This window comes from Artemia sp. Qi Xiang Cuo, chromosome 3 (assembly GCF_049724085.1).
Source record: "Artemia sp. Qi Xiang Cuo chromosome 3, ASM4972408v1, whole genome shotgun sequence".
Taxonomy (NCBI): Eukaryota; Metazoa; Arthropoda; class Branchiopoda; order Anostraca; family Artemiidae; genus Artemia; species Artemia sp. Qi Xiang Cuo.
This window is the reverse complement of record NC_142796.1, coordinates 30,139,540-30,157,366: the sequence shown is the minus strand read 5'-3', so window position 1 is coordinate 30,157,366 and position 17,827 is coordinate 30,139,540. Positions and strand designations below refer to the sequence as shown.

General features: G+C 37.8%; 1 protein-coding gene across 1 annotated transcript in view; it reads right to left on the bottom strand.

Moving 5' to 3' along the window:
• Positions 1-17,827, bottom strand: part of LOC148953985 (inhibitor of Bruton tyrosine kinase) — an 85,335-nt gene that overhangs the window by 45,679 nt on the left and 21,829 nt on the right. The window contains exons 2-4 of the mRNA XM_089086064.1: positions 6,774-7,435; positions 2,401-2,622; positions 674-877 (exon numbers count right to left, since the gene is read on the bottom strand). Coding sequence (XP_088942190.1) covers positions 674-877; positions 2,401-2,622; positions 6,774-7,112 — 765 coding nt within the window. The 5' untranslated portion in view covers positions 7,113-7,435. The remainder of the gene's footprint in view (positions 1-673; positions 878-2,400; positions 2,623-6,773; positions 7,436-17,827) is intronic.

The window sequence follows — 17,827 nt, the reverse complement described above, 5'->3', positions numbered from 1 at the left end:
TAGTTATGTGGACTTTCACGAGACCGCAAACCCTCATTGGCTTTTCTCCAGCGCAAAAGTGTTTATTTATTTATTTGTGTTATTGTTAAAAATGAAATTTGAGCTTGAACTTGGTAAATAAACAAAAAAAAAACAAAAAAACTACAAATCCAAATGTGGTCCTAAAGACTATTTTGCCAGTGCTAATAAATAAAGATATTTTGCTAATTACGACTTTTTTGTCATTAAGAAACGTATGAATATTTAGCTAAAAAAAAGTCTAAGTTTAAGTGAGAAGATGAGATTCTGGAAATGAAACTTATTTCTCTGGTAGTGTTTTTCTTTTGGGCGTTTGAGCATGCCCAAATTTGATCACTATTTTTAGAGCTTTATTTTGGCAAAGGTGTTAATTAATTACAAACATGGTTAACCACAAAATTAATTAAGTACATTACAAAGATAAATTAATTACAAAGCTTATTTTGATTAAATACGACATTAGGGCTAGTGAAACACCGTTATCTCAATATCATTTTACTACACTTGGTGGCCGACGATTTACATCCTACTACATATAATCCTTTATCAGTAGTGGAGTAATTCGAATTCAGCTTATTTCGAAAATTACCATTACAGGAATCTAAAAGTTAGTTAAATGTCAATGTAAATGGGCCAATAGCAAATCAAGACTTACAAGACCAGATTCCATCAATAATACCGTATGATCTAGTCCAACAGCAATATCACAGCAAGCATGTTCAAACAGTGATTTGATAGGCGTTGGATAAATAGCAGCAAGCTCAGAGTCAAGACCAAGTCGACCACCTTGTCCGTGACCACAGCTGTAAATGCGGCCACCAGCATCCAAGAAAACTGAGTGAAATTTTGACATTGCCACCTGTGAAATCAAATATAGCATAAGCATTAAAAACGAATGAAGACGTGAAAGTGCTTTAACATTTATATATATCAACCGAGTAATTGTTTAAGAAACTTATTTTTTATTCGATTTCTGTAAGTTTTCTAACTAATAGTTTTAGGACTTTAAGCTTTAAAGCTAAAATTTTGGACTACAATTTATATTATAGCAATACATAAGTATTCACTCAGAACATTCGACCAGCCACAGTTTTGAGCAACAGTTTTTTAATAATCGGAAATTCAGGGTGGATAGGGAGCAGAATTTCATTAATACGGATTAACAATCTGCATTCATCTCGTTTAGAGACCAGACGGAGGCACCGGAATTACAAATCATGAATTTAGACAGACTCGGTCTGACTTTATTAATACTTACCAATTAACAATAGAAGTGGCAATGTAAACTTAAATTCAGTTTCTGAACATTCGACATATCGATCGAAAGGTCAGCATACGCGTAAAATTTATCCGCCAGAGCCTTTACGACGCGTAGGGGTTCTCAGTTTTGTCAATAGGCTCACTAATTATGGAAACCCATACAAGATAACCAATTTCATGCTGAAAGTATGTCGTCGTTTCAAACAAGGTACTGTAGATACCTCATTTTACTCAGTGCAGCACATCGATACATTTTCTGAAACTTAAATGAACATGAACTTACACGGGGGATCGGCTTGAAACTTACACGGCCTGAAGACTGGGCCAAGGAGAACTCAAACAATACAAACAAATTTGGAGGCAAAAATCACAAAGATTTGTGATAGCAAAACCGGGCTGGAAAATTATTGTTTTCTTTGATTTGCTTAAACTTACAGAACATGCTATGCAGACTGGACAAAGTAGACCTAAATGAAGACATGGAATTTAAAAAAAGCAAGTGATGAATTGACTCATAAAGCGCCAAAGGGGTCCAAAATATGTTTGTTTCCCAACGACTTGCAATTTGCATGGCATAAAGAGTGATCAAAACAGACCTCGACAACGATCGAACAGTGCAAGAGCCAATGACACTTTGGGCTGGGGGTTTGATTTGACACTAGCCTTACTTTAATTTGTGGCAATTTCTGTTCACTTTTGTTTGACTTGATATTCATTTCAATACATGTTCTTGTTAGGTCTTATTTAATCAACTATAGTAATATCTGTTCTTTTTTAGTTTGGCTAGATGATTCAATTTAACTTGTTTGTTTTATGTTTCATTTATTTATTCATAGCAATTTCTGTTCGTTTTAAGCTTGATTGATTCACCAAATGACACAAACTCTATTAGTTTGAGTCATGAAAACTTCTTTTTTTTTTTTTTTTTGAAAATATTAAAAGAAAATTTATCTGAAAAGAGGATCCTAAAGAGACCACGGAGAAGAGAAAATAAAAAGTGTGACCATTTTGTCTCTTGATTTAAGAAGAGAAGATGTTTGTCTCTCTTACTAAAAATAAGCCGTGGACGTTCCTGAAGAGATGTAGCATAAACTTTTGAGACAGACAGATTGATTTACTAACCTTTTTAACATTGGTGCCATCTTTCCGAAATGCTTCGATCAATTCAGGTGCAACTTTATTTTGTATATGTCCTTGGCCAATGGAATAATTAGCGTTTGTTCCCCAGACATACGCCTCACATATATGCCTCATACTGTAGCACCCTCGCTGTGAACGATTATCAATAACATAATCCATAGGCAGGTAGCTATTGTTATCTCCTTGTGAAATGTTTGCACCAGCCTGTAAAAGAGACACATAAGTTTTAGCGCTTTTTTAAGTTGAAAATCATGTGACATTTTGGGTTGTAAAGAGTAATTCCGTTGTATGTTTTAGTTTATACTTGCATTTGTTTGTTTTTTTTTTTTTTTTCATTCTGAATTTAAATCAACACTTTTTTTTGCTTTTTTTTCTTTTTTTTGCTTCTTGTCGGTTTTATTTTCTAAATTGTTTAGTGTTGGGGGACCAACGCATGTTGTATCCTTTTGTTTTCCTATGCCTCCAGAGTCAGTTTGTTGCAAGGAAGTAGTAAGGGTTTAATGCCGGCAATTTTTGCAGAAACTGTGAATCCAAGGATTGATGAAGATCACACCATACCATACTTTGGAAATTCCGGGGATAATTCCCGGCTGGGAATAAAAAGGAGGGTATTGCCTGTCCTTGAGTCAGACCCATAATGCTGAATGATAAACTAGAGTTTTATTAAACATACCAGAGACGGCTACCTGAAGCGATTGCGTCAAGTTGTTTTTTACAGCTATTTTTCTGCTTCTGAATGAAAAGATCCGTTTAAACAGGCAAAGCAGGCAGTTACTAGTCTTAAACTAAAGTTAAATACAAAATTAAAAAGTGCCTCAGTTGTCCCACGATTCGTTGACCCGACTGGCAAAATCTCTCTTTAGAACACTAAAAAAGAAAATTTTAGAGGCCCAACAAAGAAGCCTTATGATATGGTTGAGAACTTTAATGTTAAAGCATATATAAGAAAAAATGTATATGAACTGTGAGCCATGGAAGGGGCTTATAGTAACACTCAGGCATTATACGGTCATCTGTAGTGACGAGGGATTGACGTCTTTTGCTAGTGGAAGTATCTCTTATTTGATTCTGATACACTTGAGGGTAAAAAAAAATTCTATTTCTGGTATACCACGGAAAGGAGTGCGCAATTAGAAATTACTTCATGTTTTATTTGATCAAAAGAATTGGGAGAATGCAATCAACACCCTTTAAATGAGAATCAGTTGTTACAACAAGGTCATATTTATAAATGAGATGTTATATAATTATATTAATTGGTGCAACTGATCAAATATGACATCCATTTTGTTGTAAAAAAAAATTGTCCTTTGCACACCATATTCTAAATTTTGAAGGGTGGACAGCCTTATTGTGGAAATATATATTCGAAAAATCCAATGAATGATTGTTACGTTTAATAAAGGGAGGATATGCATGTTTGAGGTTTGGTATGTTTAACTGGTGGGCGTAGCTATTTCCTTTTCTGACACAGCTGAGGATAAGAAAAATACGGTTCCATATCCATCACAGAGGTTGATGTGCAACTGAGAATATATTGTTAGACTAAGGTCATTTTCAGCAGGTGAGACATCAAAACTTGTGCAATTGAGTGCACCTTTAGTTTCTTTCTACATGTTACAGGGTAAGAAAATCCATCTTCAGAATCTCTCACTGTAGCCTATAGTTGTACACAATAGCTACAAATGATAATACAGCATAATGGAGGTGAGTTTGGAATAATTAGCAGAGAGCTTGTGAGTGTTTTGTCACCAAAATTTTGCAGCTTAGGCTTTTACATCAAATCAGGATTTAGCTCATTTTGTACTGATTCAGGACTTACCTTATTTTTGCACAGAGTTAACGAATTTTGGCTTTTTGGTTTTTTTCAAAAGCCAAGACCCAAGTCGGAACTAGGCTTGTTTTTGTAGCAAATCAACCCAAAAAATGAACTTCCGTCTTATTTAAACTGATTTAGAACTTAGTCTGTTTTCACAACAAGTCATGACTCAAGCACTGAACATGATTTTCCACAAAATCAGGACTTGGCCCAATATTTTACAGAGTCAGGGGGTAGCTCATTTTCGCAGAGCGTCACCGAAATTCCACAGCAAGGGCTTCACTCGTTTTTACATTGAGCTAGGACTAAGCACATTTTTGCACTAAGTCAGTCCATAAATTGGACATATCTTGTTTTGCACGAATCTTGGGATCCTTAACATTATTCCAGCATGTGCAACATGCCTACTTTTCTTCCCAAAAGCTGGTGGTGAAAGGACGACGGTTTGGAGGGGTACTGAGTCAGTTATGTACCTCTAATCATGCCGATTTAAATTCTTTATATGGTTCCGGTTTTGATAAGGTTTAACATACCAACCTTTTACTACTAAAATGTATATCTATTGGGCCTATCGTAGCATATTCTGTAGCTTAAGAGTCTTTGTCTCCGGGGCTGCGGGCATGTCCCCCAAAAGGCACATAAGTTCTAAGTGAACTGACTTTCTCAAAATTATGATCCAATGACAAACAGGGTTATGAAAAACAGAAGAAGGAGGCTGGTTGCCCTCCAAATTTCTGTTGGACCTTAACTTGGGAACTAGAACTTTCCAATAGACTAAATCCCCTTCAAAGTTACTATGACCGTTTTTTTTCTATTTGAAAAGGTAAGGTAAAAAATAATTCATGGGAGATACCTTGTTCTTTACACAGTCAACCTTGCTGTATTGAGTCTGCTGAGAAAATTGATGGCTTTTCAGTCTGAATTAAGCCTTTAGAATTCCGAAACAAAATACAAGTAACCTTAGTCCACAAAATCTTAGATTTCAGGATAGACATTACATAGTTGCAGTGTCAGCCAATGTCCAATATAAGAGGGGAAATGTAGAAAGCATGAACTATTTCTGTCTAGGCTACTTGATAAAAGAGAAATGGTATGAACACCACATCATCCTGCATCCCTTACCAGCAGTCTATAGCATATGCTTGAGAATTTGTCTTTCTGGTTCCGCAGTCGATTTTTGCTCATGCACTTCTATGGGCTTTGTCTAAGTCACGATGGTGGACTTACAATGGGAAGAGTTTTTTTTTTCAGAATGGTCAAAACTCAGGCCAAAACTCATAAAATGCTTCTAATATCATTTGACGATGAAGCTACATGGCAGATTGCAAATTATACAAAGGAATATTTTGATAAAAACACAGACCTCATCATGGAAATTCAACTCTGTTCTAAACAAACTTTAACCAGCAAAAAAAAATTAAATTGAAAATCAATTTTGGGCAATTACATGACAAAAAGTGATGTTTTTGGCCAAGCAAAAGATGGCAAAAGTATTAACCGAAGTTTCTTATAGTTAAACCTCAGCTTATATATATACTGAGGGGGACTGAACCTGTACCCCTCCCTCCCCCCGCCAGAATTTTCAAAACCATTGACAAATTTCTTGTAATTTCCCTATAATCAACCTATTTTTAGTGTTGCTTTTTTTTCAAAGTGGCCCCCCCACAAAAAATAAATGCCTACAGGCATGACTACTCAACAGATTTAACCAACTATTGGAGTTCTTGCTAGTAGATATAAGTTACAAAGGCGTCGAGAGAAAAATAATTAGATGGAGCTTTTGCAGTAGGCTACATAAATTAAAAAAGAATAAAGACAAAATAAAATAATTGTAATAGTTCATATGTAGCCTATTATTTACCACACTTACATTTTGTCATTATATGATAGTGTGTATTTTCAACTACAATCTCAATAGTAAATATTTGCAATCTTTATTTTTTATTAATAGCCTATTACTATAGCGTTCATAATAATGAACGATATATAACAATTATAATAATAGCGTTAATATAGCGTTCATAATAATGAAGCTTGACAACCTAATTATACAGCATTCTGTAGCATATTAGCCCAGATACGAGTGGGTCCAATGGCAATGGTCTATGGGTACATCCACCCCTACCCTCCTTCATCTCTATGTGGCCAAACATATTTGTTTTTTATCAATCTAATAAGGTTGATATAGATAAAAGGCTTACTCTGTCATCTGTTTCATCCTCGAATGTGGAAGTGCTTGATAAATGGATTCAAAAAAAATCATGGAAATATTTTTTAACTAAGTCTACAGACACTCACTCAGTGAGTTTCCTTGCCATGTATATTATTCATACAGATAGTCTTTCCATACGAACCATCTACAGCATAGATGATTCTTCAAACTGACTTTGGGGACACGTCCCCATCTGTGCAGGCCAAGTTCTACACCTGCACTTTGTAACAACATTTCTTTAGGTTTACAACTGAGGTTTGGACATGAATCAGATAAAAAACATTTATTACTTGAAATTTTGAAAAAAAAAACCTAAAGAAATACCTGAATTAATGTCCTTGCCACTTGTATTTGACCATGAAACAAAGACAAATGCAAAGCAGTAACTCCACTTTCCAGATCTTTTGCATTTATTAGTACATCCTTAATCTTCAACAGTCGATCAACTATATCATTTTTACCACATGCAGAAGATGTTTGTAATGCATTCCTCCCATTGCTATCTTTGACACAATAAAAATTCTGGCATAAATAATTCAAATACTTCCAAAGAAGCTTCTGATTTACACTCTTGCCACAAGTTAGAGCAGTTGCTATGCTGTCACCATGAATTCTGCTGTGGCAATAAGGGGTACAATTAGAGATCGAAGCCTTTACTTGCATTGTTTTCAATAAAACCAGCAGACGTTAGCATAAAATTAAGGCAATATTTAAAAGTTCATGAATCACTGGTCTCAAATCAAATATAATCAATGAACATAATGCTAATCATGTACAAAAGTTGTAGACCCTGTATTTATTCCTCTTAACTAGCTTTTATTCAATTATCACAAATAGTCAGTAATTGCCTCAAATTAGCCTTCCAGTGTCATATATTTGAGAACCATATTTGACCATAAATCGCAATGTCAGTAAGATTACAGACACACTGCCAAGTTGGAAGCATAAACAATGTTCAGTCAATGATAGGTGCAAAAGAACTAGTCCTGCAAAATAAATATAAAATAAATATGACAGTATCATTCCCTATAATTATCTATAGCCGCTACCTTCATTGTGAAAGTTGTAGATGAGATTATTGTCAGAGAGCTACATTTGACAAACAATTAACAGATGGAGAGAACTGTATGAGAGATAATCTCCCAGGAGAGTGAGTATGGTATTAAAAATTTTAATTAAAAAAAAAAATAGTTCACATTCTGACTGTTTTAACCGTTAGTGTGTTTGAAAAAATCGCTACGTTATTATAAAAAATAACTGTGTTTTGTTGTGTTTAAACTTAATTTGAATTTATCTCTTGTTACAAATAACTTCTGTTTTGTTAAGGATCAATTCTTTCAATAAAACATTTAACATATATCTTAGTAACAAAAAGTATCTGCGTCACAAATACATTTTACTCTCTTAAAACACTATGTTATACAACATAACGTCATTTTCTACATTTTAAGTGTCAAGGCCTAAAAAGTAAGAAGCAGAGTGGTAAAGAATTTTTTTTTTTGAATTTACCATAGAGGAAACTGATTTTGTAAAGAGCATATATTCATTTCTCTGAAGCACTTAAGGCATGTTAACAAAACATAAGGAACTAAACAAGCAAAAGACACAGCTCTTCAAATAATTTGTAGTGGAAGTTTTTTTTGTGAAGACAGTAGCTAAACACACTCCTAAAATTATGCATAAACTACTGTGAGATTTCTGTTAGTAAGATACCATTTTTAAGATACCCCCTCTTTTAAGATACCATTTTTAAATTTTTCTGTTTTTAAGAGTTCAGTACTTATGTATTATACTGACCACACTGTTGTTCTTGGTCTGTTAAAAACCGCTTTCTCTGTGTGCACTTGGAGATAATCAGCTTAGCCTGAGTGAGATAAACTACTATGCAGGTATATTTTAATTAAATATTTAATATATATAGAGTTGGTTAGGTTAGATATTTAATATAATGCGTTCTGGGCGGCCTACTTTCCATAATTCTCTGTTGCAGTTTCCATACTTTTGTTACTAAGGTATTATATTTTCATCAGATTTTGGCATATTCCATTATGACTAACCTAACTTCACTTCTTGAGTATGGTCGGTACACAAGTACCAAGAGTTCAAATACATGGATACAGAAGCGGTACCAATTCTCTTTGTTCCACATTTGCGCTAGCCCAGGAGTTTAACCAACATTACCCAGCTTGTCAAATGGGAAAGTCCGCTTTGGCTGGTGAATCCAAAAGACTTTTGAAGCTGAAGAAGACATTACAACAGGCCAAGTGCTAGCAACAAAATCACTGACCAAACTCGAAACTATCTTCTATCACATCGTTTTTTTGCTGATGCTAGGGAAAACCAAAAACTCTGAGACAATTTCTCTGGATCTATCGCCTTGCCACTTCACACACAGGACCTGGCAAGAATGATAGACAAAACACCCAAAATACAAGGAACATTGAACAACACATTGATCATTTCCTATTATCAAAAGCAGACATTAACCCTTCAATGACCAAATACCACTTCTAAATAATAATGCTACTAAAATATATCAGACATAAAAAGCTTGCTGATGGGTCCTTAAATATGGAAATGGTGCACTATCTCCGGGATTACAATGCATTGGCAATGGCAAAAAATTAGATCAGCATTTTGACATGGCTAAAATGATTATTTCCAGCATCTTTCTTCAGGTTCAATAGATATCCACAATATTCTTTAGCCAATTCGTTTTCAAAATTTAGAATAGCTGGGTGATTGAACATGACTTGGCGTCATTGGTCTTCATCAATTTTTCTTTAATACCATCTACATATCCAAAGTTGCCCAGAAATGGCAATAAGGTTCTAAGTCCCATCTCTATTCAAAATTTTGATGTCAGCTTCTTAGCAAGTTCAAAAACAGGTCTTCACAGTTGAATTCTGCTTTCATTGGACAATCATTTGACTGTTGGCATGTATGAAATGGAAAATGAAATACTTTCTTTGAACCAGAAAATCTTAAATACCTTAATTACAAGATATCCTTATAAGCTCCAGATATGTTAATTATCACTGGAAAATATTATACCCCTCTTAAGGACAATAGTCCCAAGGAAAACATAGAAATCCCAGAAAAAAACACCAGAGTGAATGTAAATTATTTCGAAGTGTCTGAAAAAAGTACAAGAAAATATTAACTCACATAACACATATCTACTATTAAGACCACTTGAAATATACTTAAGCACCAAAGAAGAAAATAAGATGCAATCCATGCTTGACCAATATTAATCTAGCTTATTTTCAATTCCACCACCCTCAGTCTGAAACAGCTGAACTAAAGAAGCTTTATTTGCTGACACTATTTTGAAATGAAATTTGAGGGTTAACAAAAGCTTGTTACTCAACAAATCAGGTGAACTTGCTGAGGCTTTGACTTTTCTGTTCATCACAGAAAAGCCAAAGCCTGGAAAGAGTACAATAGAATAGACCAAATAAGGTTGCCTAAGATACACAATGGCATTGACCCTTTGTTTCTACAGGAACCAAGAGCCAAAACTTAGAATATGAGGAAAAACTTGCCTTTGACATCAAGTAAAATCTCAAATCTACCCGAAGACATGTCTGTAGCCAACCTACCATCCTTGACCTTAAACATAATGGTGTAATCAAGGCATCCCCAGTGGGCAAAGATAATATATTTATAGCTCACTTTGCCTCTTTTTTCTAGATTATCCTATGCACCAATCCCTCCCACACTATCATGTTATATAGTATGTGTAATATCCCGTTTGTCAGTCAATGAGAAAAAGGTCCTAATAAGACTCCCTAAACTGGGCATTATAAAATCTAAAGAAACTGACAGGATAACTCTGAGTTGATAAAGAAATACCAGAATGTCCTTCTAGCATTCCGCCTAATTCCCGCTTAATGCTTGTGCTTACTTCCCTGTTTGTGCCTATACTATGCTTGCACTTACTTAATGCTTGTGCTGTGCTTAGATGTTGCTTTTCTTTGTAGGTAGCCTGGGTCAATAAACCTTTATACTAGAAAAGTATTACATGGTGTCAGAAGTGGGATCTCATGGATGTACTACAGCCATCAATCAACTGGGAAGCCAGCTCCCTAGCAGACGAATGGGACCGTTTCCAAGAGCTTGCCCAACTGATGTTTGCAGGCCCACTGTCAGGCAAAACAGAGAAAGCTCTCTGTGCCTACCTACTTATCTGGGCTGGAGCAAAAGGACGAGAAATATTCAACACCTTCACGATTGCAGACGAGGAGCGGAACAAAATTGAACGATACCTTGAGAAATTTAAGCCATATACATCACCACAGAAGAATACAGTTTTTGGCACGGTATCTGTTCCAATAACAAGACCAAACCGAGGCAGAAAGTGTAAAAAAATATATTACAGAGCTCAAGATATTAGTGAAACCATGTTCTTACTCGGACCCAAACGAAATGGTCCACGATCGCATAGTTTGCGGAATACTAAACCAAAACGTACGTGAGAAGCTCCTGACTGAAGGTGATGAACTTACGCTTGAAAAAGCAACCATTATGTGCAGAACCCACGAAGTGACCCAGGCACAGCTTAAGACATTCCATGGAACTAAGTCTATTCCCATAAAGCAAGAGATCGATGCCATCTCACGCTACCCAAACCGGAACAGCAGCAGGAAAAAACAGGAAGCAAGTGGCTCAAAGAGCAAACCATGCTACTTCTGTGGTGGAACATACTCCCCCTCCCATGTCTGCCCAGCAAAGGGCAAGTCATGCTCCATCTGCAAAAAGCTCAACCATTTTGCACGAGTTTGTCGAAGTAAGACAGTAAACGCAGTGGAAGAAGACACTGTCAAAGCGGACTCCAGTGATGAAACCGTATTCCTGTACTCCATTGAACAAAGCAAAAACAAAGACGAAGCAGTGATACCTTTGATCATCAGCAATCGGTTCCCTGTCAGGGTCCAAAATCGACACAGGGGCCCAGGTCAATATCATTCCAAGGAAGTACTTTGACCTCATCACCCCAAAGCCCACCGTGAAACCCACAAGCCAGCACCTCACCAGCTACTGTGGAGCAAAGATCCCTGTAACTTGGGTCTGTGAATTATCATGCAGCTACAAAAATAACCTCAGCAGCAGGCAACAATTCTTTGTTGTAGAAACTTCAAAAGCCCTCATCATAGGCTACCGTTCAAGCCCTGATTTGGACCTGATTAAGCTGATACTGAACGTCAACTCAACATCTTCAAGAGTACCGTTCCTGAGGGAAAAGCACAAAGAAGTGTTTAAAGGAATCGGGAAACTCGAAGGAGAATGCAACATATACCTGGAAGACAATACCACCTCAACTGTCAACCCAGCAAGACGAGTACCCGCGGCCATGCAGGATAAATTCAAGCATGAACTCAGTCGCCTAGAAGACCTAGGGATTATCGAAAAGGGATGACTCTGTTGGGGTCATTACCCCAACAGAGTGGGTCAATTCGATGGTTATGGTTGAGAAGAAGGACGGGTCCATAAGACTGTTTATAGACCCCATGGACCTAAACAAGTCCATCAAACGGCCCCACTATCCCATTCCCACTCTAGACGACGTCACCTCCAAGCTATACGGAGTGAAAATATTCACAAAACTTGATGCCCGTTCTGGTTACTGGTCAATTCCGCTCTCCGAAGATTCGTCTTACCTCATGACATTCAGCACAATATATGGAAGATATCGTTTCAAGCGAATGCCCTTCGGAATCATCTCAGCGCAAGATGAGTTTCAGAGGAGGATGGAAGAAGCCTTTGGAGGCCTAGAGGGTTTCTTCATCATCATTGATGACATGATCGTGTACGGTGCGACGCAAGAAGAGCACGGTGAAAGCCTAGCAGCGATACTTGAACATGCCCTAGCTAAGGGTATCCGTTTCAATGAAGATAAGTGCGAGTTTTCGGCCTCCAGTGTCAGCTACTTCGGACACATAATCAGCTCCACGGGGATGCGGCCAGATCTCAAGAAGATTCGCGCCATTAACCACATGCCAAACTCATCATGCCGAGAAGAACTGCTAACCCTCTTTGGGACGATAAACTATCTTCCCAAATACATACCAAGCATATCCACAAAAAATAAACCACTCCATGACCTGACCAAAGCAGAGCCATTCATCTGGTCAGAGGAGAACACCCAAACACTCGAGGACCTGAAACGCTCTATAGTGTTGAACACCCCGTTCTTCAACCATCAGAGCAAGAACGTCGAACTCATTGTTGATGCCTCCAGCCACGGGCTCGGCGCCCACCTTGTTTCGGAAGGGCAGGTCACAGCATATGCATCGAGATCGCTCAGCAAGACAGAGCAGAACTATTCGCAACTCGAAAAAGAGTTATACGCCATCGTGTATTGCTGTAAAGACTTCCACCATTATCTGTACGGTTGCCACGTTGACGTCAAAACTGACCACCACCCCCTCGAAACCGTTGTAGCAAATCCCATTCACAAAGCCCCACCACGAGTGCAGCGATTAATGTTTCAGTTCGAGCCTTACGACCTGAGTCTGAGGTTCGACCAGGATCCGAAATCCCAGTTGCTGACGCTCTGTCACGCCACCATCTTAGTGATACAGATCCAAAATTGGAAGAAGATCTGGATATCTATGTACACCACGTAGTACAGAACCTTCCTGCCAGTGACCAGAAGCTTGAGCAGATACGGACGGAAACAACGCAGGATGAAACCTTGAGCACCCTAATCACAACGATTCAAGAGGGCTGGCCGAGTACTAGAAAAGAGTGCCCAACCAACATCCTAACCTACTGGAACGTCCAACACAAGCTGTCTTTCACAAAAGGCATTCTTCTCAAGGGAGAAAGATTGATCATTCCCAAGAACCTGCAGTTAGCCACACTCCAGCAGCTACATGCAGCCCACCTTGGAACCGAGAAAACCAAACAGAAAGCAAGAATGTTAGTGTACTGGCCAGGCCTCAGCTAGACATCGAACAGTATATAGCAAAATGCCAAACATGATCCAAGCACATGCTAAATAACTCGAAGGAGCCGATGATCAACCACAGCATAGAAACGCTTCCTTGGCAAAAGATCGCTACAGATCTGTTCGAATGGAATGGCTCCAGTTTCTTAGCAACTGTCGATTATCACAGCCATTTCTTCGAAGTCGACAGACTTACGACGACATCGTCCAACGCGGTCAGAACGCGACTTAAGGCCCACTTTGCCCGGCATGACATACCATCACAGCTAATGTCTGACAATGGCCCTCAGTTCACTTCCAGGGAATTCATCAATTTTGCCAAAGTCTGGAGTATTTCATTGAGCACATCTAGCCTTAGGTATCCCAAATCCAATGGACTCGCCAAGAAAGCTGTGCAGATTATAAAAAACATCATGACCAAGGCAACGGAAAACGGAGAAGACCCCTTTTTGGGTCTATTAGAATACCGGAATACACCAGTCGATGGGTTTGCATCTCCAGCTCAACTCCTTATGTCTTGCCAACTAAGATCCATCCTACCAGGCACCACACATCACCAAAAGAAGAAGGTCGTCCCGACCAAACAGTTCACTCAGCAAAGAACTGAAATGCAGAAACGCCAGAGAATTTACCACAACAAATCAGCCAAGGCTTTAAATCAGCTCAACCACGGCGATGCGGTCCACATTCAGAAAAAGCCCGATGGACCGTGGAAACAGGCCGTTGTGGTTTCTCATGCAAAACAGCCACGATCGTACCGGGTGCACACAAACGAAGGTACGATTCTGCAGAGGAACTGCAAGCACCTATCAGCCCACCCACATCAAAGTCCGAAAGGAACGAGTTTGGTTCGCGAAGGACTTGACGATGCCATAGTGCCATATGCAACTGCCAAGCCACCACCCTTGCTGTTGCAGGCAGACCAGTTCATGTCCCCGTTGCCGATCCAGGATCGGAATCAAATCCCTAGCCCCTGCCAGAGCGCTACCGCGGTGCCACCCCTGGAATCAAGCGTGACACCAATGACAGCATGCACGAGATACAGCCGACTTGTAAGAAAACCCCTGAAACTGAACCTGTAAAGAGTGATTTTAAAAGTAGACCTGTAAATAGAGACAGTATGAGAAGAAGAAGAAGTGAACTAGTTTGTGAATATGTAAGAAGCGAGCCTAGCGCCTTCTTACACATACCTTTCTGAAGGTACTTATTACAGTGTGTGATTTCAAAAGCAGACCTGTAAATAGAGACAGTATGAGAGGAAGAAGAAGTGTACTAGTCAGTAAATATGTAAGAAGTCAAAAACACAACAGCAACCTTATAAGAAAATTAAAATATATTTTCTTGTGAATTATTATCGCTTCTAATCAGCAGTTGTACCAAACCAATCCTGCTCAACTCATCCTCAGAGCTATACTGTGGTGTTTCTCCTCCCCATAGTATAGTACACCCGGTTTGATACTATTCTATTTTCCCTTCTTGTTTCAGTTTTGTCTTTTTTTGTTTAAGGCTTTGTCGAATAAGCAATGTTTAGAAGTCATCCAAAAAAAAAGTCCCCCCAGATCCCATCAAGTTACAGTGAAAGTGCCACATTGAAATATACCCGTCTTGGCTGGTCAAGCACACTATCTCAAAGTTCAAATTATAGCTCCAATTTGGAGAATAGGACAATGATAAGTGTAGGGGCTAATGTAACCATAAATGATGATAATAGGTTTCAAGAGGTCCTCTCTAGAAGCTCTAAAAAAAGGAAAAAAATCTCCCCAATCAAAAGCATTTCCCCTCTCCCTGCCCAAGATCCTCCCTCCAAAAACTTAGGAATTTGCCTTGAAATTACTCCTACTACCCCCTTTGAAATAAAAATGATCACTGCAATAAGAATTGCAATTTTTAAATTGCTAAAATCAATGTTCTCTCTTAATATTAACCGTGATGGATCTCTGCTAATAGCTGTAGAAGATCAGAAATCAGCAAATACAATAATTAACCTAAAATGCCTTCTGAATACCCAAATTATTGCATCTAATTGGAACCCAAAACAATCACCAACAAGAATAGTAGTTTATAATGTTCCCCCAGATATATCCACTCAGGAGTTAAAAGAAGGGCTATCAGATAGGACTGGAAACACAATTCCAGTTGAGGATGTTACCCAACTTGGCAAACCTAACTCTAATGGCCTAAAAACTATTAGATCCTTCTTATTCACACTGAAGGAAAAAATTAATTTCCCAGAAAAATTATTCCTATTTGGGCTAATCAAACCGCACAAGGAATACAAACCTAAGCCTATCCAGTGTCATAAGTGTCTCAAACTGGGACACACAACAAACAAATTCAATGAAATTATCCAAGAGTGTAGTTATTGTAAAGCTTTCCGTCCTAAAGAGCTGCCAACTTGCAACAACAATCAGCCTAAATGCATCAATTACTAAAGCCCTCAGGAGTCTACAAATAAATCGTTAAGCCCTGCTTACCCCTGCTTAACAAGAAAAGAGTTCTAACACTCCAAATGTCAACAGAGAAGGCCATCCTATACCCCTTTGCAGCAATGGAAGCAAATGCTGCCCAACAATACCAAATAAAGCCTGTAATGAAACCAACCAAAACCCCCAAGTCAAACGCCCTCAATGCATTAAGCACCCCATATAAAACACCATCTTCTAAGCCCCCAAGCTCAAATCCCTATCAGAAGGAATCACCAAGCCAACAAGCCTCCTTGTCCGGTGAGATGAGGTCAGTCTGGCCCCCCCTCCCAAGAACAAACAAACCAGAAACACTACCAAGAATCAATCCCCTAACCAACAAACAGGATGCACAACCAAAAATGCAATCCCCAAATATATGCTTAGTCATTCTAAACTGTAATGCAGTTCAGGCCATGAACATATATCAACTACAGAAAACAAAAATCATTGCAGAATTGGCAAAAATCTACATCCCAGATTATATGCTCATTCAAGCAAAAAAAGATCTTGCTTTACTTTTAACAAAGCTGAACATTGATACACAGCCATATGAAGAATAAATCAACAACACAACATATATCAATACTCCAATGGAATGTAAGATCACTCACAGAAAATAAGCTAAATGAACTAATATCTTTTATGAATAATAATTCCATTAATATTACTTGCCTCCAGGAAACTCATTTAACCCAAAATCAACGAATTAAGTCTCTGGAATATGCTATCCTCAGAAAGGATAGATCTTCAGAGAGAAAAGGAGGTGGGGTAGCTTTATTAGTTAAAAATAATATAAAATTTTGTGGCATCAATTTTCCAGATTTTGCAAATGATGTTGATGCAATTGGTATCAGTGTTTGGCTGAATAATTTAAAAACATACATAATAAGCTTTTATAACCCTAATGGCCAAACTACAGATGCCAAGGACTTCTTTAATTATGTAAATAATACTAATATGTTAAAAAATATCATTATTTGTGGAGATTTCAATGCCCACAGCCTTTTGTGGGGGAATAAACCAGCAACTAAAGCTGGTAAATTCATTGAGCATATGACTTCAAATAATAATAAATTAGCTGTTGCTACCCCTCCAAACCTCAATACATATTTCAACCCCAAAAGTGGCAGATTCTCCACAATTGACCTACAAATTGTGTCATTAAGTTTTTTGAACAAAATTTACATAAATAAAATTGATAGTCTGTGTACTGACCACTTTGCTATAGTTTGCTCGCTAAATGAACCTGCTGAAACTCTATCTCATACCTCCAAATATATCAACACTAAAGCAAATTGGTCTATGTTCCAAAATAAGCTAAATGATGAAATTACAAGTTTCACCCAAAGTTCATGCATTTCAAACACAACAGTTGACACACATGCTGAAGCCTTGACATCTTTACTAATAAATACAGCTAATCATGCTATTCCCAGGACAACATCTAAGAAAATATTCCCTAAACAAATTCCTAAAGCATGGTGGACAAATGAATGCCTAAATAAATGGAGAATAAAAAAGGCAGCTAGGACAGAATTCATAAAAAAAGCATCACCTACTACATATTTAAAAAAATTACAAGCAGAATCTAATCTAAAAAGGACTATAATAGATGCTGAATATAAATACTGGAATAATTTTGCGAATAATCTCTCCAGAGAAACACATGAGCCAATTATACATAAAGTCATAAGCCACACCCACTCCTGTATGAGCTTATACATAATAATACCCATTATGACAATGATAATGAAAAAGCTAACCTATTTGCAACTCTTTTTGTTAATAAGCTAACATCGAATAATCAAAGAAAACTGTCCCCAATTCCTATGAACCCAAGTTACCAACCACGCCCAGGATCCGAGTACATAACTAATCCATTTTCAATCCAGGAATTGAATAATGTAATACATCATATTATGACCAAAACAAGCGGCAGCTATGACAATATACACCCT